This window comes from Papaver somniferum, chromosome 3 (assembly GCF_003573695.1).
Source record: "Papaver somniferum cultivar HN1 chromosome 3, ASM357369v1, whole genome shotgun sequence".
Taxonomy (NCBI): domain Eukaryota; kingdom Viridiplantae; phylum Streptophyta; class Magnoliopsida; order Ranunculales; family Papaveraceae; genus Papaver; species Papaver somniferum.
In genome coordinates, this window is record NC_039360.1 from 106,715,964 (window position 1) to 106,741,947 (window position 25,984).

Consider the following 25,984-nt stretch of genomic DNA (forward strand, 5'->3'; position numbering starts at 1 on the left):
CAAAAAGTCTCTTTCCTGTGCTTCAAGTCTTTCTTGTGTTGTTGATATATTTGGTGTTGTCTTCGATTCCACTTGAGTTTTTGTTTCCTTGTCGTCGCTGGAGAGATTAACAGCTTTTTCCATGTCCATGAACTTGAAAGGTGAAGACTGGATACCTTGACTAGCCGTTTGGTCTTAGCTATCGATTCTGATAACTTCTGGCACTGATTCTCGTGTAGGTGGTTCAGTTGAAGATACCAGTTCAACAAGAGTCTCATTCCTTGGCAAGTTTTGGCTCAGTGGGTCGCTTGGCTCAGCTGATGATACATTGACACTAGGTCCACTTGACGACTCCTCCTGCACTTCTATGTTGCCACAATCAACGAGCAATTCCTTCACGTAATTATACAACTTTTCATTGAAGTCTACTCCACTCTGTCTAATCCTCTCCTGAGTCTGCTTCATGTCTTTCAGCTTTGCTTCAATGATCTGCAACCTTGCTTCAGCACTATCGGGGGGACACGTTTCTTGTTCAATGATCTTAATCGCATCCAGAAATGCTTCTTCATACTTGTCCCTGTTCTCTTCAAGATTCATTGCGACGAGATCATATATCTCTTTCCTTTTTCTTGGTTTTCTTGGTTCACAGAATTCCATCTCTATTGCACTGTACTCATCTCTAAATTTCTCATTATACTGCAACATGATTAATGACACTCATCAAAGGAATGGATAACAAATATAACAACATTTTTTATATGCATAACCTGTGATGCAGCTAATCTAAACAATGCATAACTAGTCATGCATTTAATATTGGAACTGAATAATATGTCATGCATTGATTTGTTAAGGTGCATAACTTATTATGCGTTTAAAAACACAACCCTGCTTAACTCCTTTTCAATATTGAAAAATGCATAACCGGTCATGCATTCATATATTCGGCTGCATAACATGTTATGCATTGATTTATTAAGGTGCATAACTTATTATGCAGTTATCCTTTTTTGCTGACGTAACTTATTATGCATTCATTTTTAAGGAATTTAGAGATACTTTCATAGATGCATGAAGGTCAATTATAAATCATGAAATGTTCACAAACAGGTACCTTTAAGAACGTAATATTCTTCTTGAGCATTGTTTTCTTCATTGCTGCCAAGTCCCACTTCGCAGCTCTCGGTGTAGCATTGGAAATGACCTTGACGATGTCTGATGATATCTCATCTATGTTAGAATGCTCAGCCAACCAAAGCTGCAAAAAATAATAACTAATAAGATATTCTGTATCCAAGAAAGTAATATTTATTGACAGATGTTATGAAAGTAAAAAAAAAACTAACTCACAAGAGAATATATATTGCAACCACTGCAATTCCTGATATGAAGATTGTTTCTTTTGACAGTCTTGATGCTCTCCATCAGGTGTTCATGAATAAGATCAGGAAAAGAGACAGAGTCCATGGTTTCCAAATCCTTAACCAAACCAACATACGAGACATCTAAATTGTCTCCACTTGAACGACAAAAGAACAAGACGACTAGCATGTAAAGGCAGATAAGGCAGACAACTTCCTCTTCATGACCTTTCTTATCAAGTTTTTCCAACACCAGCCTTTCAATATCATCTATCCACACCTTTGTTACCCGTGCTTTGGGATCTTTGCTGATAAATCCTGGCTTTGTTTTGAATGGGAATTGCTTGACGAGGGGATGTGACTGAGTCAGCTCTATCTCTGCCTTCGAAGTCAGAATATCATTTCCTCTGTCTCTTTCAATTCTTGGAATCATAAATGTAACAGCAAGCTCACTAGACGTTGATGCTATGGACTTGTTTTCAGACAAATTGAATGAATTTTGATTCAAATCTTCATGGTCATATGATAGAAAGACTTCATCCATCAGCTTGTTGCTCTTACCATCCAAGTATGCCATGTTTGCAGCATATAACCAGTTATAGAACTTTCCAAACACACACACATTCATCATGTTAGCCTGCAACGGATTCAAACCACCTCTGTCTTTTATCTTACTAAACAAGTGACCTACCCTAAGGAAACCTGCTCTATAAGTACCTCCTTGAACTGCAGATTTGGTTTTAGTTTTAACTGCGTAAAAAAAAGAACAAAAAAAGTGCATTTTAGAACTGCTATTCTAGAACAACAAAGGAATGCATAACAAATATAACAACATTTTTTTATATGCATAACCTGTGATGCAGCAAGTCTAAACAATGCATAACTAGTCATGCATTTAATATTGGAACTGAATAATATGTCATGCATTGATTTGTTAAGGTGCATAACTTATTATGCATTTAAAAACACAACCTTGCTTAACTTATTATGCATTTAACCACACATGCCTCTTTCTCAGGCATCTGCATAAACCATTATGCACATCTTTTACCATGCATAATCTATCATGCACTACTATTTAATACTACATAAACAAACAGTTGACTGCATAACATATTTTGCATATTTTTTAAGAAGGCACAATCTGTTATGCATTTGTTTTTTTAACAAGCATAATGTGTTTTACATACAAACAAGCAGGTAAATGATAAGAGAAGTTTATTAACTGATGCATAACAGGAACAAGAAGGAATTCAACGCACCTTGTTTATAGACAACACATTGCTTATTAGATTCTTCTTCTTCTTCCTCTTCACTCTCGGATCTTTCGATTTGCTTCTTCTTCATCCTTTTCAGGTATTTCGATTGTTTGGGTTCATGTCTTTTTATTTTCTTCTGATGATCAACAGCTTGCCTCACTGAAACAGGCCAAATCATATTGAAACAAATCAATGACACCAATTAAACAATATATCACACAGAAGATACCACAAGCAAATCTTACAATCTTCGGCATCATTTGTATTATCATCCTCATTATCTGTATCATCACCCAATACTTCCTTTGGTGCAGCTTTCTTTGCTTTCTTTTTTCCCTTAGTAGCTTTTTCAGGCCTAGGTGAACTAGGTGATACTTGAGGTGACACCTGATCTTTTAATCTCTGCGACTTCCTTGACGGGGTTGCTTCAGGATTTTTTCAACACACAAATAAATAAGCTATTTAAGTTATGCAGTAACTTTGGTAAGCAGATGAAAGCTAAAATTTAAACAGATGAAAATTAAAAAGCAACACTTAAAAATAGGTGTTATGCAGTGTTTTTTTTTGTAAGCACAACCTGTCATGCATCTACATAACAAGTTACACACATTAATTTGATGTTGCATGCCCTGTCATGCATCTGCAGAACAAGTTATGCAGATTTATGTTATGCAGAATCACACATGAGAACTAGTTATGCATACCAGAGCCTTTCTTACTCTTCTTCAGAGCATCTCCCTTTGCCTTGATTTGCATCTCCTTCAGTGTTTCGACACTATCAATTTCTTCTTGTTCATCTTCAACATCAGTAGGTAAAATCACATTGAGGAGAAAATTATGTTAAAATCGAAGAAGAATAAAGTGATAACTCAAAAAAAATTATGGGTATTCAGGATGAAACTCTCGCCAGAAACAGTTTTCTTTTTAGGTTTACTCTTTTTTTCTGATTCATCATCGGCAATTACTGTAACAAAATTTAAGATTAAAAAAAATAAATTAAAAAAAACAAAATCAAACACTAACAGATGAAGCTAATGATAAATCTCACCGGGTTTTTTCTGTTTCTTCGACTTCATTTTTCCTTCGGTTTTCCCTTTTTCATCTAAAGCATCAAGAACAAAAATTAAAATCGAAAATCAAATAAAATCAAATGTACCGAATGCATGCAAGAATAAGATCGATTAAACTAGTTTTAGTACCTAATTTCTTCTCTTTTGATTTCTGAAGTGTTTTTGTTGGTGTTTCATCCATTTTGGTTCTACTGAATTCTAGGGTTAAGGTTTTTTAGAGTTTGAAATTGATTTTTAGGGTTTGATCAACTTCAATCATCAATCATCCGTTACAGTGTTTATGGAGGAATAGGAATAGAAAAACGGATGAAGAATAAATGAGAAGAAGAGAAAGAAATGGTTCCCACCGTTTTCGGGAGTTAAAAAAACTGCCCAGAACCGCTGAAGGGTAATTGAAGAACTCTGCATGTTTTTAATAATTTTAAATAATGTTGGACGCGACTGTAGGGAAAAGTAATTGTGGGCCCGGCGGTAAGAAAAAAAAAATTCTGGGACTGCGCCTAAGTTTCCCCTTATTAAAACTATGGTCCTACTAATCATGGTAAAGTAGCGAAAGACTGAAAAGGGGTTGTAGTCTGACTAAGTTGGGGCCCATTTACAAGGAAATGTTTAGTAGTACTACTAAAACTTCTCTATCATCGGCTCATCGCATAAGATGGTCTACACTTTTCAAACAAAGACAAAGTTAAGTTCTTAGAGTGCCCCAATGGGCTTCTTCGGATGCGTGTCTTAAGAGGCAGGTTTCGAGGGAAGAGCTACGATATCCAAAAAAAGATAAAGAAAATAAATAAATAAATAAATAAAAGCATTGCAGTTTCTAAGGAAGAAAGACCAACAAATTTGCCACCTGGTTATCCACAATAGAATGTGCCTGGACGGAACTGTCTTCCCACTGCTTTCTTATCTATCCCCCAAATTTAGAGTGCCATGATCAGTTTCAATCTGACCGCTAATACCGTTGTTTAGTAAATTTTATCTAATAGAATGTTGGCAAATGTTTAGATTACTTTGGAGGGACGAATGTCTAAAGACTGTTTTTAACTCGTGTTAGATGCAAGACTTGGATATCATGTGTTCAGACTGTTGCCGCTAAGCATACATAATTAAATATACATACAGACACCTAGTACGATTAATTTTGATCCGAATCAGCCATGGTAATAGCGGGCAGTAGTCCATACGAAAGGTGTAACCAAAAGAACAATTGTAGTATGCTTTATAGATATAGACTCATATAGAGGAGACAATCAGAGCGTTTAAACCTCGACATTTTTAATTTTAGTCGACAAGAAACTTATCCAACTTTCCATGCATACAGATAGAATAACACTGCAACATTATGATAATTTGCAGGGTATATTTTTTTCCCTTGTAACTACTTCTGATCCAATATGTTGTTGGCTTGTTCAGTATGTTGTGCTCTCACTTTCTCTCTTTAGCTCTCTCAATCTTGCTAGCTTTCGATGATGTTGTTGAATAGAATATGACTACTTTACATTTTTACATGAAAAAGGGAAAGTTGAGTATAAGATCTAAATAGACGGAGACCATTCTGAGTAGGACCCGATAAAGTATAAAACGATGTACACTTTTATATATACATATATACATATATACTCTGGATAAAGAGAGAGAGAAATAAAAAGAGATTCAAAATTCTCCATCAACTTTAACGCATATCGACTTATAATTTTGTGCCTTTTGAGAGAAGAATGTATTCAACATCTCTGGTGATCATAATTGGGAGCAGCTATTTTATTTTGTTTTCTTAGGAAGTAAAAGAAAGAAAAAACTTTAGTTTATTCAATGAGTTTAGCTAGATCTTGTTCTCAAAGTAGCTACACATTTGCATGCACCAATGTGCCAAAATCCAATGTTGCTTAGTGCATAATTGCATGCATGCAATATGGATAAACACACACAATATGTATTACTCATGGCACGTGAATTAACGTAGTATAGCTTTCTACAGTGTTGATTTAGAGTTGATATGATCAATACACTTGACTTACCCCCTAGTTAAGAAAGACATGATTATGCTACCTGACATATAATGTCTAATGTTCAAGATATATAAGTATATCGGAAATGAAGATGCATCATATCCCAAAATAATCTTTAGGACTGCAGTTCTTATTATCAGTGTACCCTAAACTAAAGTGTATTAGTGGTAAGATGTTCCTTGTGTGAAATTAACACAGTAGCGCGTCATAGGCTTGAATCCTTACCCAAATGCTCATCTTTCGGAAAGAAACAAAGAAGACGCTGGAGGATTTTTAGAAGAGAATGATGTTATTAAAATGAAGTATCTTGTGCATTTATGCAGAAGATAAGAGTCAATCATTGGCATGGGAAATTAAAAAAAATAAATAAAATATAAGAGAGATAGTGTTTCTTTGTATTGGAGAATGTATTTGTAGAAAGAAGTTTAAAAATTTAGGGCTTTTTAATAAAGTAACCAACTTTTTGGGTCATAATCAAGAAAGTGAACGTTTTTTTGAATTGTTTTATAAACTGGCCGAGTCTGACTTTTTTGTCCCGTTTTTTAAATAAAACGGGTAACATCAGTTAAATGCTTATGTGTCAGTTATCCTACTCAGTAAAAGACAGTTATACCCTCACATGGATTGACTAGGTCAAGTTAATAACATGAGTCGCTTTCGAGTCAACTCATTGACTCGGACCAAGTGAAGAACTTCATTATGTAGGCATTTCTACATACATGTTGAGTGTGTAAAACAACCATGGGATTTGTAAATTTTTCCACATCTCCCTTCCCTTCTCCATACTCAGCAACACCAGAGTACCTGCAACATCACCTCTTGAACAACAGCTGCAACAAATCCTCACCTCTAATATCTTCATAAAGTATAAACCATAGCTACCAGACCCCATGTTGACTTCAAATGCTCATATGTAGCTGAATCCACACAACTACATCTGTAACTTAACCACCATCTCCATTTCTATAACTCCTGCCAACCCAGAAACCACCTACAACTCCAGCTGCAACTCCACTAGAACAACAGCAGCACAGCTTCTCTGTAAAATCAATGCCTTCAACACATGCACATACATAACTGAGCCTCTTCATCTATTCCTTGTTTAATTTAACAGACCCCCATCTCTTCCCTGTTACAAGTGAACAATTGAAATCGAATCTCTTTGAAATCAACATAACTAAACTCTAATCAATTCCTATGGGCATGAAAATCAAATCTCTGCAACAATAATTGAAATCAATTACCCAATTAAAAGATTACCATGCCGGTAGCAAAACTCATCCAAAATCCAACCAAATTGTCACTGATTCAAACCCAAATGATTTTCTTATTAGCCACTGTTAATCATGATGGCAACAATACCCATTTAATTGATAAAATTAAAAATCCTAATTAACGCAATCCCCAAATTTCTGAAGAACCCTAATTAAGGAATCCCCAATGCAACATCCAGAACCCTAATTGTTGAAATTAGATCCAAACGAACATGCACATGATGAATTAATACAAACCCATTGTCTCAAACTGAATCAATTCAATTAAAGTATTATCAAAAAATACAACTAACTGAATTAACAAGGATTACGAACAGTTGAGAGAAAGGGAGAGACTAAGAACAATTGAGAGAAAGGGAGAGACTAAGAACAGTTGAGACTAGAGCTGGCAAACAAGCCAAAACCTGCGGGTTTTCCCGGCCCGACCCGTAAAAAACCCGCACCCGGCTCGGCTGGTGCCTAAACAAGCCGGGTTAGGGTTGGAGAAAAGCCGGCTTGTAGGAAACGGGTTAACCCGGACCGGTTTGTAAAACCCGCGGGTTCAACCCGTTACCCGCAATTCTATTTCCCCACATTATTACGCCGCGTTTCACCTCAGGATAACTGTCCCCTCAGTTTCTTTCTTCTTCATCTTTTCTTTCTCCTTCTTCGTTTCTTTTTCCTTCTTCGTCCGCAGAGAGATTCACAGAAAGTGAGAGAAATTGAAGCTAAAAATTATCTACAATTGAAGTGGAAGAAGATGATAAGTTCGATAGATTTTTTCATATGGATCGAAGTAGGGTTTGATTGGTAAACTGAGATCTAAAATTGATGAGGATTTAAGAATTCAGAAGAAAAAATTCAACTATCAAGATTCTTTTATTGAATCGAAGATGGGTGTTGATCTAAAATCTTTGGGGTTTTGATTTTCTAATGTTTATGTGAATACAGAAACGAGTAATCATGAAACTGTCGGTGGTGATAATAAACTCAGGAGAGATCGAGAAGAAGTTGTTGCCGCTGAGAAAATCAAATTGATGAAGAGATGATTTGTCGCTGCTGAAATTGATGATTTAGGGTTCTGTTTGAGATCGATTTAAAGAATAGTGAATATGAGAATGCAGTTGATGGAGGTTTTGTTAGTGCAGAAATTAGAGAAATTAGGATTCTTGGATAATGAACTAGTAGTCTGTGAATTGGAAGAAGAAACTGAAGCTCGATTTTAGAGATAAAGGAATTTATTGGAGGAGATGATTAATGGATCTGTGAGGAATCAAAATAAGATGGGTTTGGAGAGCTTCGGATCAACAATTAAGGAGATTGATGGATTGTTAGGACAGGGTTTGATGGACTTGATTAGTTGTACAACAATGGATTTGTGTTAGTAGCAGATGGAGTTGTTGTGGCGGTGAGAGAAACAGAAGAATTGAAATAATCAATTGATAACGGTTGTTACAGGGAAGCTGAAGGTGTTGGTGGTACTGATGGAGTTGATGCTATTGGTTTTGGTGATGCAGAGTTGTAAGCAGAAGGGTTTGGACTTTGGACGAGAAGATCATGACTTTGAATGAAATTGGTGGTTGTTGGTATTGATGTTTACTGCCAGGGTTAGGAGATGCTGAGTAATTGTAGATGCAGAATACTCTCTCAAATCGGTTTCTGGTGAGTTGACTCACCATAAACGGGTTAACCCGTGAACCCGCAGGTTTAACCCGTTACGGGTGCGGGTTGATGAAATGACCACCCGTGAAGAATATCAACCCGCGGGTTTTGGTCCGTGTTAACCCGAACCCGTGTAACCCGTAACAAGCCAGCCCCGGCCCGCCGTTTGCCAGCTCTAGTTGAGACAAAGAAAAACTTCTGGTGGTTCATCCCGTTTGCTGCAAACTCTAACTCAGAAGATGAAGGTCGCTGCTTCTTCGTTCCTGGCTTTAGAATTTTTTTCAAAATAGAATCTCGACAATGTAAAAACTAAAGAGAAGATACAAGGATTAGATGAAGGATATGGTGGTAATTTTGAGTCTAGAAATTGACTAAGTCAACTTGTTGGACCATCTTGGTGGGACCGTGTGAAATAAGTAACGAAAAGGCCAGTTTATAAAACATTTTGAGAAAACGGCCGGTTTATTAATTAGGGGTGTTGAAGTTGATTACTTTATTAATCTATGAATATTTGCATTCTCCAATGCAAAGAAACATTATCTCTTTTATATTTTATTTGTTTTTTCAATTTCCCATGTCAGTGATTGACTCTTATCTTGTACGTGGATGCACAAGATAACAAAATCGATGAATGAAATACTTAATTTAAGCAAATTCCAGAGTTTATTACTACTATTCATCAATCGATTGTTAGACCCAAATGCATCCGTATTCGTAGTCTAAAGAATTACTACAAAACTGATGTATGTACGGTATATACCATATTATTATTGCATATGTGGAGTATCGTCTACATTGGGTTGTCGTTGGTGGAGAGACGAGCATCTTTTGAAAAGGGGTAGTCGTCGCATCCGGTTTGTCCAGCTTATATGACACTGTACTCGAGAAGAATTAAGATCTGATTCTCTTGCTGTCTCTCGCTCTCATTTTGAATCTTTTCGATGGATATATCGATGGAAAGACGGATGGATGGATGGATGGATGGGATAGCTTTGAGACCTGTTTTGGCAAACAAAAGATAATATGTATGACACTACCCTGGCTGATGATTCACTTTATTGTTTCGAACTTTTCTTTTGTTATTATTCTTCACAAATCTTTGACTGGAATTTTTACCTTCATCGGTACTTTTTATACTCACAAAAAACCATTAAATACTTAATACTCCATTGCCCCATAAGAATGAAGGAGGTATATTTAGATTGATGTATGTTTTTATGATTGAAAGAAAGATTCAGTATAAGCTCTCTCGTGGTTTTTTGTAGGGGGATTAATTTTGCTTCTTATTTAATGAACTTTTTTTTTTTTTGGTTTTTGTCTTTTTCTTTTTTCTTAGGGGTGGGTAAATATTTTGCTTTATCGGATGGAAAAGAAAATCAAATCTCTTGATTTTCAAAACTTCCATCAATACAAATGTTGTGTTGAGTGATGACACTCTACTACTTCGAGGCCTTTGGAGGTTTTGCCATCATGACTTTGTTGACCAGCCGACTAGAGGAGAGGAAATCTATCTAATCTTCCAAGTATATCTGTTTGGTCACGTGACCTAACGGTACGAATTTAAGCCCCTTTCAGTTACGAGTTAAATGGTTGTGTATGGATTAAGTTTAAGCTAGACCCAGTCTGAACCAACGTTCTAACCCACATCGAGCTTGCCAAACTTTAAGACAGACCAAACTCGTTACTAAATCACATTTATTTTTTAAATTGATTTCTGCAACCATGTGGCAATGGATATTTTCCTTTCCTTAAAGAGCAATTGTTAATCGGGGTTTCAACATAGATCTAAGGATATTCTGCATCTGATGATGTGCTTATGTATGTGAGAGTGCAAGCGTAGTGTAACCCGCCATGACAACAACTTAACCTTGAACCTATCACCACCAGTTCAACATCTACTGACCTTAAAAATTTTGGTTGAAACAAGAAAAGGAAATTCTGTAATAATGGATTAGATTGGATTACGTCTCATAAAATCTAAGTATATTCTGCATGTCTTCTCTCAATATTTTCTGACTTTCCTTTTTCCTTGGGGGTGGTGGCGGGGTGTTAGTAGTACATAACAGGGAAAAGAAAAAAGAGCCGAGCAGAGATACGGATTGCAGGACAGTAGGTAGAGGAAGAGGAGGAGGAGCTCGTAGGCGTATACTGCCTCCTCGTGATCGGAGAAAGACAGTGAGAGTGAAAAAATCCCATAATGCCATGGAAGACTGTTCCTACTCCCCTCCTCTCCCTTGTCACGTGGGTTCTTTTGACTGCCCAATGACTAACCCCACCCTCTCTCTCATTGTTTGGTGAGCCCCTTTCTCTCTCTCTGCTCTGTAAGCTGATCAGACATCCATTTATAGTAATATATAAATACACGTATGCACCAACACAGAAACAGACATTCATCCCTCTTCACTACGGAAAACTCCAACCTGTAAAACCGCAGTAACACTATTAGTTAACTTCCATTACTTGCTCTCATCTTTCTCTAGGACTCAACTTCATTTCATGCTAGATAGATATACAAATAGTATCAGTTTCTTCTATAAGTTTACGCATATATATAGTCATACTTATACTAGTGCTACAGAGATACTAATACAATTTCAATAATACGTTACTCACTCGACCTCTTTTAACTCACTCTCTCTAGTCTCTGCCCTTCCAAAAAAATGATTCTAGGATAAGAATATTTCTCTTTCTCTCTAGGTTTCTTTCTCTGCCACTATTTGGATTTAGTACTAGTACCTGCTAATCCCCATCACCCTTATTTATATTTTACCTATCTCTCATCTTCTCTTATATTCATTTCTCTCAATATCTGCTTCTTCTACAACATAAACAACTTCATTCTTCTTGTGGTTCAATCTTTATTATCAAATAGCTAAGCAAAGATGTATAGGTGCACTGGTTCTCACTGTAATCAAGTAGGTTTATGTTCTTGTAGCTTGTTTCATTCTTCCGCAAACAATTCCTTCTCCATGTTATTCTCACCATCAAATCCTAACAATACTCATTATCAATATGGTAATGAAGTTGATGATCATCAACATCAATACTATCAGTACCCAGCTCCATCATCATCTTCAGTTGATTGTACTCTTTCTCTAGGGACTCCTTCAACTCGACAGTCCAAGTCAAACAGCAACAACAGTAGGAACTCAATCAGCAAAGGTCGGTCTAGTACCTCTTGTATTTGGGATATTTTTCAAACTAAGAAAACTATTCCTCCTCCTCAAACAACAACTATTAAGGGCTCCCGAGGAGGAACAAGTACTAATAGTGGAAACAACAATAGCATTCTCAGCAACATCAGTGGAGATTCTCTTCTGGCTCGGAGATGCGCCAATTGTGACACCACTTCTACCCCGCTTTGGAGAAATGGACCCCGAGGCCCCAAGGTAAACCACATTTCCAGTTTTCTATTCACATGGCACACTCGATGCGTTCAGTAGTGATGTGTTCCTTTGTTTATCGTTGGAGTATCGTCGAGACTTGCATATAATTTGATTGGTTTTGGTGCAGTCACTTTGTAATGCTTGTGGAATCCGATACAAGAAGGAAGAAAGACGGGCAAGTAACAACAACGCTGCCGCCGCTCAATCATCTGTCATGGATCAACAATACATAACGAGCCATCAATATTCATGGCCAACACACCAACAGCATACTAACCAGAAACTCTCTTCAGCTCATCTCGGAAATGAATTCATGTTTGTTCAAGAAGACGATCATCACCAATATCAAAGAGAATCTGATTCAGGGATTCCATTTCTATCATGGCGTCTTAATGTTCCAGAAAGACCAGGTCTTGTTCATGATTACACATGCTGAATCAACTATCACGATCTGTCGGATATCGATCATGACCATGACAATTATGATAATGATGATTACGTGGGTTCTAGCTGATCATATACTTTTCTTTACCTGTTCTTTAATTTACTTAAATTCGTCGATGGAACCAAAAAAAAAAAAAAAACTCCCGGCATAATTATACGATTTGTAGCTTTTCTTTTCTTTTAAAGAATGTTTCTTCTTTATTTTTTTCTTTCAAGAATTTGTAGTTGTTCACCTCACTGGTCTCGATATATATGGCTACTTTCTTTTATCTTTATCGTCTTCATTGTCGAAAATGGGATACATGTTCACCTTATAATCCGAGTTCTAGGTTAATTAACATTATCAAGATCATCAACGCGATAAGAATATGTAAGGGTTTTTCACGATTTCGTGATCACAAGACAAAATTTAAACTTTTTTGAATATTCAAAGTAGTAAAGAGAAGAAGTACGACAATAAGTACTATAAGAGCGTCCACAGTGGTGCGAGCATAACTAAAGACCAAAGACTAAAAAAAAAGATCAAATTTGGGTTTAGTCCGTTCTGTGGCGTAGCGGGTGACGAGTAAATTTGGTCACGCGTTGATATAAAGTCCGCTTCATCGTCCAGCGTAGATAAAGATTACGCCTGGCATGGGGCGTTGATAAAGATAACGCCTGGTATGAGGCGTTGATAAAGATAACGCCTGTATGGGGCGTGAACTATAGCAACGCCTGGTGTGTGGGACGGAGATTATACGTTCGCCCGGGTTCAAAAAAAAAAAAAAAAAAAAAAAATGGGGCGTTGATAAAGACAACGCCCCAAGCAAAGTTTTCAAAACTTTGTGAACAACAGTATATGACTATATCAACGCCTGGGTGTGCGGCGTTAACTTTACGTACGCCCCATCCAGGCGGACATTATACCAACGCCCCATCCAGGCGGACATTATACCAACGCCCCATTCAGGCGGACATTATACCAACGTCCCATCCAGGCGGACATTATACCAACGCCCTGCATCAGGCGTTAACTTTACGAACGCGCGGTTACAGGCGGACATTATACCAACGCCCGTCTGGTAGGCGGACATTATATAAACGCCCGATTATATTTGGATTTGGTCTTAATCGCCGACCAAATTTGGTCCGAGTTTTACTCTTTGATCAAATTTTGATCGATGGTCCGTCCCACTACGCCAGCCCACTCGACACCAAATTTGGGTTTAGTCGTCCACTGCAGTTGCTCTAAGAGGAATACCTTAAATAGGACCACCCAACTAAATAAATTCTGAAACCATCCATTTGTTTATTTCTCTTGTTTGTAGCGGTTGTCTGGATTATAAATTGGTAATATTAATCTGGTTAAATTGGGGCCTATGCCACTTAATTGGACCCTATAGATTACTTCATCTAACTAATTCAAATGATATGGGGTGTCTAATATTTATGTAAACTATCAAAATTATGCTCAACAAAATATTAATATTACTAAATTATCCCCATAAATCCGTAATAAACCTAACTAATAAAAATGTTTTTGTTTTTAACATCAAGACCGATTCATCTCCTCCTTCACTCCCTCTTTTTCCATTTTTTTCAAACCAAAAATCGTCGATGATCGACGACGATTAATCGTTTCTTTCTTCTATAAAATGTTGAAACCAACAACAAGAATGAAGTATGCTACTAACAGGAATTATTCTAGCGACGACGATCCCGGACTTGTTGAAGCGATTCGAAATAGAACGAGGGAAGTGCAAGAACAATCCGAAGCCGCTCGTATCGCACAGGAGGAAGAAATTGGTCAAATCAGGTACTTTTCTATCAACCCAATCCTCTAAACTAGGTTTTAGTAACATGCTTTAGGTTAGAAATCGAGAATTTTGAAATAAAAAAATTTCAGTGTTCACAGAATCGGATTACGTTAGTCACGAAGTAAACCGATTCTTATTAGAAACGGATTTTGTTCATAAACTTATAGCCCGATTGTTCTGTATGTGAAAAGAAAACGGGGAACGTTATTGTATAAATAGCCCGATTGTGGTAGCCAATGTTCCTGGATCTTTTTTTTTAGGAATCGGATTACATATGTCTTCAAAATAACCGATTGTTTAGTTTAGAAACGAACTTTATATGTATATCGAGTAAACCGATTCCCGGAATCGGTTTACATTAGCACATAACAAAACCCGATTGTGGATTGCATTATGTTAAGAATCGGGTTTTGTATGTATATCGAGTAAACCGATTATTTACCATGACTTTAAAAAGTATTGTATTCCATTGTTTTTTGTCGCTGAAATCCGTATTCTACAAGCAAAAAAATCAAGCCGAAAAGAAATATAAGAGGAAACATGACCATGCTACTCCTAAGCCTTTGGGACCTCGTCAAAAAGACGGTAAAAATTTGAATGCTTCTCACGAAGGGCCACGGGGAGTAAAGCCAAAGGGACCAGCATCAATGACCCACCACCTCAAGCGGAGCAACCAACACATGAAGAACCTGATTCTGATACACCTATTGAACAAGAAGGTGGTGAGGAGGAGAGGAATGAAGAACAAAGTGGTGGCAAGGAAGGTGGTGAAGAAGAAAGTGATGAGAGTGAAAGTGAAGAAGAAGAAGGTGGCAAGGAAGGTGGTGAAGAAGAAAGTAATGAGATTGAAAGTGATGAAGATGCCCGTGGCAAGAAAGGTGTTGAAGAAGAAAGTGATGAGAGTGAAAGTGATGAAGGTGCCCGTGGCAAGAAAGGTGTTGAAGAAGAAAGTGATGAGAGTGAAAGTGATGAAGAAGAAGGTGACGAGGAAGGTGATAAAGAGATAAGAGAAGTCGTTCAAGAACAAGAAGGAGACCCTAAAGGAAAAGGTAAGAAGAAAGAAGTTCCAAAGAAGACGAAAGGTGACCACATACCCGACGATCTGAAGATACTTGCTCGCGGCCCTGATGATCCACCTTTAGGGATACCAGCTGATGGAGGAAATGTATTATGGGGTTACAAAGGCAGTTGGGCCAGCGTCGTCTACAATACCATAGTAAGTACCTAAACCTTGTGCCATGTAATGTAAACATTATTATCCGTGTAGTGTTTTGATTTTTGTCCATCGTGGTTGTTTGGTTTTAAAGGATCACAAGCATGTCGTTCGTCTTATGAAACCTGGAACGTCAGTGACTATGATGACGAAATGGCCACTTATAGCTGATGAATTAAGCAAGGGAGAAGTTCTGGAAGTGGTCGATCTAGTCAATTCTACGGGGTTGCTTTCTGTGGTAAACAATTTGGGCCACCTTGGTTACGACAGACCTCTTTGTTCCGCCTTCGCCGAGGGATACTACGGGGAAACAGATACTTTACATCTTCCGTTTGGAGAAATGACGATAACTCCAAATGATGCGAAGTTCATTACCGGGTTAAGCATAGAAGGTAAAGCCGTGAAGCACAAAGAATACGCGCAAGAGCTTGATTGGGACAAGATTTACAAGTGGACCAAGGAAAGGCTTATAGGGCTCAAAGGAACCAACTCAGAGGGAATATGGCTTTTCTGCAGGCATGTATATATTTGCACTTCCCAATATTTGCTAAAAGGGCTTTTGAGAACAAGGATTGGGACGGACAGCAGTATGGAACCAAGTACACCTACAGAAGTAAGCCGAAGAAACAAAGAATGGATTATTTGAATTCGAGACGCCAGTTAGACAACTTGACGACAAAGGATGTTGTCTTTGATCCTTACAAGGAGGCTTCGGCTAAAGGAAAAGGAAAGATGGTTGGGTGCTCAGACCAAAGTGAATATCATGGGCCTTTGTTTCACCCAAGAGGATATGTAATGTACAACCCGACGAGAGTCGCAAGACAATGCGGTTACATACAAAGAATCCCAAAGGCGCACAAGGATTTCAAATTCAATGACACAAAAACGAAAGCACATGACATCGATATTGTCATTGTTCTCAAGACTTTGCCATCATGTGAGTATTGGGATAACAGAGCGTTTCATAAATATCCTTTGGTTGGTCCTTCTCGAACAGATGACGATGCAATTCCGGGTTATATGTTGTGGTACCTCAATGTTTCGCATACTCGAGTGGTACGATAGATGAGAGGCCCATGATAGAGGATAAAGATACGGCTCTCGAATACTTGGTGCGTATTGTTACTCAATTACGATTTTGTTAATGGTTTTAGCATTATATACTGAATGTTTGTTATTTGAAATTGAAACAGAGAAGACGAGTCGAATACTTGATAACCCGGGCAAAGCTGGAAATCAGGGAAGGGAAAAATGTAAAGGCCAATGAAAAGCTAATTGATGAATTGACCAGTCTCGAAGATGTAGAAGCTGGTGCAAAGTTTGGGGAGCAGGATGGGGATGATTCTGAGGAGGAGGAGGAGGAGGAAGAGGATGAGCCAAAGAAGAAGAGAAAGAGAGCCCCTTACAAAAAGATGTCTGAAGGTGCATCGAGCAGCACCCAACCTACTAAACGGGCACGCGTTGGACGTGGTCGTGGCGGTGGACGTGGTCGTGGTGGGGATGTTCATGAATGAATGGTTGTAGTCATGTTTATGTCTTTAAGTATGGATAATTATGGAGTCAAAACTTTTGTCTTGTCTTAAACTAATCGTCGAATTATGTTTGGTTACACTCCTAGTCTATGAGTGACTTAATCTGGTTTCTAGTTTATGAATGACTTAACGTGTTTGAAAAAATTTCAGGATTCTAGCATTTTTTTCTATCAGAATCGGGTTACATATAACTATATGTAACCCGATTCTGACAATTTCCCAGAGATTCAGTTTCATAATCGGTTTACATTTAACTTTATCAAACCCGATTGTGATGAAGAAAGCTCATGTAACTTTTGAAGCCACGAATCAGTTTTCATCAACCAATATGTAACCCGATTGCTAAGAAGAAAAGTTTTGTAACTTTTAGAATCAGTTTACATGTACACAAATGTAATCCGATTTTTTTGAAGAAAAGTTCTGTAACTTTAACAATCGGTTTACATGTGCATTAAAAAAGCCCGATTGTTGAGAGGCACAATTTATATGATTTTGTAAGGACACAATCGGTTTATGTGGACATACATAAAATCCGATTGTTTGATTTGAATTTGAAAAAAATAGTCGTTGATTCCTCATCTATATAAGGACAACCTCTTTCACCCACTCCCATATCACACACTTAGCCTAGAAAATGGAATGGGAACTGCATGAAGATTTGTGTCTCGTTAAATCCTTTGCTAATACGTTCCGTGAACGTCCGAATGAAATCTATTCAATGTTCTGGAAGAGAGCTAAAGAGTTCTTTTATGGGCGTACCGCGAATCCCAACAACCGCAAATGGAGAGACTTGGCATTTCGATTCCAATACATTAAAGGGGCAATGCGAGAATACGTAATAGTTAGAAATATGGTGTACCACTATCATCCAAGAGCTCCTCTTAGGGAAAAAGTGAGTAATGCTATCATTTTTATACCCATGTCAACTACACTAGTTTCACATACTAACATATAAGAATTCATTGAATTTCAGCTGGAACGTTTCAACGGGCTATGGAGAATTCGTAATGGGGAAAGAAAGTTCATTCACCACAAAGAATATACGGTGTTGTACCGACGTGCTCGGAGGTTCATTGATGAGCATTTGATGTGTCAAATTCTAGAATTTTCATACTGAATCCTATATATATATGTAGTGGGCTAATTTCCTAAACTATGTAATGAATATTTTGTTTCTGAAAGTAAGGCATAATCGATTTACATATGCATCACAAAAGCCCGATTTTAGGAATCGGTTTATGTGGGTATTGATTAAAATCCGATTCTGGATTTACATCTTCCTAAGCGTAAAACTCAACCCAGAATCGAGTTACAAATGCACTAACATAAACCGATTCTGGATCGAGTAAAAATTATTTTTTTTTTACAAGTTTTGATTCTCGATTAATGAAAGTTAATTTCATAATTAACTTGATTAAACATTATTTAATAATCCAAATTAACACTAATTTAATAAGGGTTTATTGGACATTAATATAAATATTGGATAAGGGATTTTTATGAATTTTCTCCCGATGATCCTATTTTGTCATGTAGTTATAGACCCCAATTAAGTGGCATAGGCCCCAATTTAACCAGGTATAAAAACCCCAACTTTCTTGAGTCTTAACGAGAAAACTGAAAATGTAATTTAAGTACAAAGAAACAGGAAACAAAATTTATTCTCGACAGACAAAATGTAATTTGAGAAGGGTTAAGAATTTTAAGACTCCCGACGAGAATCACGTTAGAGTTGATATTCTTTTAAGGTGGGATCAAGGTTTTTATTAGTTATAAACATGATTTCTTTATACTAAAACTAGTACTAAACACGTGCAGCTTCGTATTTGTACATAGATTTTGGGTTCTAATATCATAGGACAGAATCTATTTAGATGGTTTGTCTGTTCATAGAATTGTTGTTTCAACTACCAAAAAACTGAATTCTGAAATCACATTAATAATTTAACCTGATATTTTTAGGGACGACTTGATAGAAATTAGGAGCAATAAATAAAATAAAATAGGCTTACCCAAATCTAAAATGAACGGGTGCAGATCCTCTGTCCCTTAAAAACCCATGAGTCTCTGTCCCGATTACTCACAAAACGCCGCGTGGATCATATTTATTTTGCAGTATATGATCTTTTTTATTATTAAATTTTTATTTAATCAAATAAAATAAATACTAAAAATACTAAAGAGACTCGCGACTTTGCGAGATCTTATTCTTTCTCCATTTTCTTATCAAAGTATTGTACAATGTTCTCTGCAAATCGTAGAAATTAATTTTACGCCGAATCTTAAATCAATTCTTTCTTAAATCAGCGCTCAGTTATGAATGGTGAATCTATGATCAGAGAAATGAAAAAAGAAAAAAAGAAGACAATAACAAAAGAGAAAATTATTTTGACTTACGTTTCCTAAATCATGTTCCAGAAATGTTAAAAACCACTTTTAGTAATCAAATCTCTAAAACCAAATCAATGAAGAAACCCGTTAATTTTGACTATCCTTGCGTTGAATATGTTGCTTCATTCTTCCTTAAAAATCGGTTACTTTCTCAACCTCTTGAAAACCCATTACTAGTTTAGAAATATGAATCAAAATTTGTACCTAATTAATCTCGTAAGCCAATTTATACAGCAGCAGAATCAGTTTTGTCACAGACTTTGATCTAATCTCAGTTGATAATTGATATTAGGTTGAAACCCAATTTCAAATTTATTCTGAAAAGGCTCTGTTAGTCATTGGAACAGTTGGACAGGGAGAAGAACATATCCCCAGGAACAAAGAGTTTCCTTTTACTTATTTTGTTTCGTTAAATAAGAATTCAACAAAAAAAGATAATGTACTGTTAAAAAATAATCCATGTGGCGCCCTGTGAATAGCCGGGACAGGGGCACAAGGGGATTTCAGGGACAGACGATCTGCACCCTGATGAACCCGTCCATTATCTCCCATTTGTTATAGTGCCCAATATATCCTTAATAATTGATAGTTAATTTATTTATTTTTATTTTTTTCGGAAATAAAAATTTCAAATTTTTTCAGCTTTTTATTAACTTTTTATTAAGATCCTAATATATTCGGTAGTCTCAACAATTTTAATTGGGAAAATTAGGGTTAGGCCCCACACCATGGGTAACCCATAATATGAGGCCCCTAGTTAAAAGAGTTTCAAAACCAGGCCCTGAATTAAAAATAAATTTAATTAAAGTTGAAATGATCACATTAACCTTTAGTATTTATATGAATAGACCTACCTTTTTCTTCACAACCACCACATTCGACTATTTTGGAGAGAGAGAAGTGCAGAGAAAAAAAAAATCAAAAATCAAAACTGAAAACTTCCAGATCCAAAAATCCTAGAAAATATAATAGATTTTTGATCTGTTTGCCGAGAAGAAATAAGAAGAAGAGAGGTTTTCAGATCTTTTTGCTGAGAAGAAGGCGAAGAAAGAAGAAGAAGCCGAAGAAAGAAGAAGAAGAGACGTTTGCATCTGTTTTCGATCTTCTCCTTTTCCTTTCCGGTTTTAGGTTTGGATTTCGCATGATTGATATTTTGATTTTGAAATGATTCGGTTCTGTAGTTATTTTTCGTTATTTCGTGTGACCGAACAGATCCCTGTTAGTGCAGATCTAGTTCTGGAGTTATCGGTGTTTAATCTGCTGTTTAAACAGATCACTACTTTGTTCAACTTTCTTCATCACTACGATGTAAGTATTTCTCCATCTTTTATTTTTTTTTTTTTTCTTTTTTGGAAATTCTTGACATCATGTAACAATTGATTTCAGGGATTTCATTTCTGTTTTTTCTTACAACTAATTTGATTTCAGAGATGTTATTGTTTCAAAACCATATAAACTCTAAGTTGAATTAAAATCAAGTAATTTGATTTTATTACTACTTCAACTGCAGATTCAGGATCAATTTTTTTTTTTGAACTAAAATGGCGAAAGGAAGAAAGAATCCCCCTGAAGAAGATCCCTCCTTAACATGTATTAAAGTGTGAAAATTATACAAATTTGATTTTGATTGTGATGATCTCATGTTTATTTCTCATGTAATACTTGTGAATGTGTAACTATACAAACAAGGGCTTGTGTTACTATAAGTTACACATTCAAAATCTCACCACTGACTGTGTTGTGGTTTGTATACTGATTGTGTAACTTATAGTTACACATACAAATGAGCCTGTGTAACTATAAGTTACACATTAAAATCTCACCACTGAGAATTCTTGATTGTGAAACCACAATATGTAACTATAAGTTACATATGCAAAATTATAGTTAAAGCTACACATGATAGTTATAAACCTGAGGTTACATATGCATGTACAATGTGTAACTGATGGTTACACATCCATATTTTTCAAGTGTAAATGAGCTTGTGTAACTACAAGCTACACATTCAAAATCTCACCACTGACTTGCCTTGGGTTGTGTTTAACTTATAGTTACACAATAAAAATGAGGTGTGTAAATTGAAGTTACAACTTCATATGCATGTGTAAGTTAAGGTTACACCTTCATATGCATGTGTATGTTAAGGTTACACAACACATTATATCATCATTCAATTTGTGTACTTGGCAAATACACATTGTTTATAACATGATTTTTATTTTGCAATTGAAAAGAGTGTATTTGATAAGTACACAACATACTGATTCATGCTATTTTTTGTGTGATATGTACAGGAAAGTTAAGACAATCGTTCAACGCGATTAAGGATTTGGACTAGGAAATAAAACCTATAGGCCTAAGTGAGAGAGTTGTACGGTATCTTAGGAGAGCAACTTACGGTAAGCTTGTCATGATATATTACGAGGAATATGATGACGCTGATACAAATACAACAAAACAAATCACTACTAACAAGCACGGGGTTGTGAAGCTTTTGAATTACTTTGATAGAGATGGTGACATACCCTGTTCATTCAAGTTTAGTGATGATAAGTTTATACAATCTACGCCGGCAAAGTGTGCTCGTATACTTGCCATGCGAAGGATTGGAAGTGGAAAGGGTCAGAAGTTGTTAAAGTACTTTTCTCCAACCGAATTGGATGACAATGTTTTATACAACAAATAATTTACTGATATCAAAGATACAACACATCCAACGACAGTGAGCAAGAAGAACATTATAGAGAAGATAAAACAAGTCATGAGAAAAGGGAACATAATAAAACTTGATGATGAGCATGTAGTTTGTTTGATAGGTTTGTATCTTTGTTGTGTACTATTTTTCTGCGACGTAAATGCTAGCGGAGAGAATGTGTGCTTTCTTGATATTGTCGAAACTTATGAGACCGTGCTCAAGGTATCGTGGCCATATTTAGTACACGAGTACTTGTTTGACCAAATTCTGAATATTGCTAATTGTGTTTCAAACGTGAAATCTTGTGTGCCATACCTACTTGTAAGGATAATATTATTACTTTATTGTTGTTCAAGTATTTTTACTGTTACGTTGCACATATTTTTGCTCGATCGACTAATTAAATTTGGTTGATTATTTATATGTTGCAGATCTTGCTTGCTGATCACACACCAGCATGCTTAGTTGCAAAATTTACGAACCACGAACAACAGATCCCGAGGGTTGGAAGGTGGGACGTTCAAGTGATATCAGATTTCATAGCTAGTGCAAACATGACAGAGTTTTCGGTAAGCGTTCTATATTACTTGGTTTATATTTTGTATAATTATGGTACAAATGCATCTGGTAGTTACAAAAAAATAAAATTTGTCATGTGTATCTATAAGTTACACATGCAAATAAGATTGTGTAACTTATATTTACACATGCAAAATATCAGAACTGAATTCAATTGTATTGTGTAACTATAAGTTACACATGTAGATACCAGTGAATTTATTGTATTGTATAACTTATAGTTGCACATGCATTTTTTCTATCTCTTTTTAACCTCTCCATCTGTTAATTGTAGCCAATTGCTAGCTTTGTGGATGAATTTTCACAGCTTGAAAAGCAAATTGGTATAACAACCGTGGAACCAAGCAATGACGGGCTGAAAAGGTGGCTCCAAGAGCAGACAATTGAGAACGGAAAACTGAAAGAGAAACTACAAGCAGAGCAAGAAATATTTGATGCAGTGCATAAAATTGTCAGAGGAGGGATAACAGAAAGGGACCTTACCAACACATAAAAATACGAGAAGCACATTGTATGTTGCAACATAATGAAAGAAATGGGAATTGAACCTTACACAGTGACCCGGGAAGAGCTTATGCAACAAGAAGATGGTGGACAAGGACATGGATATACTGAGTATCAAAATGAAGAGTCCGAAGAAGAGACCGAGCAAGACAAAGATGACGCATAAACTTCCTTCTAAGAAGAGTGTAAGTAGTTGTTCTTCGTTCATTTTTTTTTAAATTTTAACATCATCATCATCATCCTAAATAAGAAAAAGTCGTAATATTGTTTCTCATCTTTATCCTTGTGTAGTTCCATGTGTCAGTCTTGCAGCTGGAAATAAGCCCACAATTATGCAAGTTCAAACTGCTGCAGATGAGCACAAAACATATAGTTCAAGTATGAAAAGTGTGACAAAATGCAACACCCCTCCAAAGAAAAGGCCCGTTGCAAAGCAAAAGCCCACTCCTGCATATATGTTGTTGATGAGGCGCAGAAGAAAGATGCAGAAGGTGGTGTTGTGGATGAGCCGCAGAAGAAAGCCGTAGGTGAATATATAACTGAAAATGTCGATGAAGAGACACCTGCAACTGTTGGTGACGGTTTGGTTATTGTTAGAGCATGGCTCCGTTGAACCCACCAAGCGTTGGTATGTCAAGTTTGGTTGTCATATTTTAGTGAATCAAAACTCATGTTAAGAGTCGCTTGATTATGTACTAGAGTCAACTTCGTATAGGTTAGCTTGAAAGTATTAGGATATGAGACATTACAAGTATTGCGAAGTCTTGAAGATGTGAAGAAGCAATGAGCTACAACGACAACAATCATCCTTCCACTTGAGGTTAGTGATATTTGACTTGAACTGTTTCATTTCTTAACGTATCTTTCAAGTCGTGCATATTGAAAACAAAACTGCGAAGCATATTTGAAGTCTAGATAGACATAGTATTAAGGGATACAATACGAGGTTTATTTCTTAACCATCAAACTTTGTAGATAAGACATCGCCATAATCATTTGAATGCTATTGTGATTACGTATGGGTATGAGGTGAGGATTTAATCGTAGGGAACAATGTTCTACATGTGTTCTAAGGAAGTAAGTTCATAAACTTGTTTGTGAACCGAAAAGGAAATTTCCAGGTGTTACTGGTTTTGTTATTCATTGCATATCTTATGAACAACCAATATGTGTGATTGAGTATAACCGCTTACAACTTGATTGTGTTCTTGGTAGAACTATTCACAAAGGCCTGACTTATGTATTGGTATGACTTTTATTAGTGAAACCGATCTTAAGTAATCACCTGAGATGGTATGATCGGGTTTGTGATTTTATGTCTGACCAAATATGGGAAAGGGGAACCGATCCTAGTAAGAGGTGCAGTACATCACAAAGGGGAACCGATCCTTGTATGGGGTGCAACAAGGTTTATAGTAGAAAGGGGAACCGATCCTATGGACATGTGCAAACACGTTTTTAGGCAAAGGGGAACCGATCCTATGGACATGTGAAACACATATAAGTTAGATACCATATATATGTGGGGAACCAATCCTAGTACCTAGTCAACCGAATTTTGGAAAGCTAGTGTGACTATGCACAGTACTCACATGGAAGGTAGAACCGAAACTTGTTTTTGTAGAACCGTTAAACCCATGATTGTGATTGAATGTTTGTTTGATCAATCGCATAGTTCTTGAAAGTCAGATGAACCAATTCTAAACTTGTTTGGAAGTGTGGAAAATCGGTTTCAAGGTTGTAAGTGTGAAAGAGAACTTACAAAGTAAGGATGTCGATATACTTTGAACATGTGCTATGAATGTTTATTTCTTTAATTGTTCAAAGTTATTCCTTAATAGCTAAGGGAAGATAATCCCAGTATCGAAACATAAGTAAGTTAAGGATCTTTTAATTAAGGTTATTAATTTCATTTTGTAGGGAAATATAAGAATTAGTAATGTGCATTTACTAATTAGATTTTCCGAGAGATTTCGATCATTATTTTTGGACAGAGCATTTCCAGGAATTATGGAAACCGAATTTGTGCTTTAATGAATATATTGAGAATATTTTCGGTTTTGGAAATTCCTTGGTGTCCAAACTTCCTTGTCTATAACTACTTGAAGTTTGCCTTTCTAGTAAACTAATCCTTCGTAACAACAGACTTCCTCTTTTGTTGTTGTTACTGGTGTAGCCGCCTATTCAGAGAGGAGAGTAACCTAATTAGGCGAAATCTCTTACGACCGCTTAGTTTAAAGTCTTATTTGGGATTGAGAAGCTCTAGCGTGTACCGTTAGTGGGAAACTAGATAATTTCGGTTTACCTTTTGTTTTCGATTGATTTGATTGACTAACGGTGGTTGTAATCTGATTGCACCTAGTTTGTTTATGCTTGAGAATCTTGTCCTCTGGTATAAGATTCACTCAAACTATTTCAGAATTTCGACAGGGATCTTTAGACTGTTGTTAGTTTTAAAGACGATCTTGTGATAATCCATTGTTAACAGACTCCGTTCTGTGCGTGATTGATCACAAGAGATTCAAATGATTGTGTGCAGGTTTTTATTGAAGATTTAAGAAGATTTGAAGACAAAGAAGATATTGAAGATCTGACTTGGGTTTTATAATCTTTTGTGTGCACAATACTTGTTTCTGTAAAAGAGGATCCAATTAATAATCGGTTTATCCTTGTGATAGATTGGATTGATTAATTGAGTAGATCGGCATCAACACAATTCTTTGGATTAAGAGTGTTGTTGGCTTAATCTTAAACGATTACTTCGGTAATTGAACATAAGATAGATCTAAGGACCTGACGAAGGAGTTTATGTTAAGATAAACAGAAGAGCCTTTGTCCGACTCATATCACTTGG

General features: G+C 36.5%; 1 protein-coding gene across 1 annotated transcript; it reads left to right on the plus strand.

Annotated features, from left to right (window-relative positions):
- Positions 1-11,080: 11,080 nt before the first annotated feature.
- LOC113361537 (GATA transcription factor 19-like) lies at positions 11,081-12,684 on the plus strand. Its single transcript, XM_026604754.1, has 2 exons — positions 11,081-11,976; positions 12,101-12,684. Exons 1-2 carry the CDS (start codon positions 11,470-11,472, stop codon positions 12,407-12,409), a joined length of 816 nt encoding a protein of 271 aa, XP_026460539.1. The 5' UTR covers positions 11,081-11,469; the 3' UTR covers positions 12,410-12,684.
- The last annotated feature ends 13,300 nt before the right edge of the window (positions 12,685-25,984 follow it).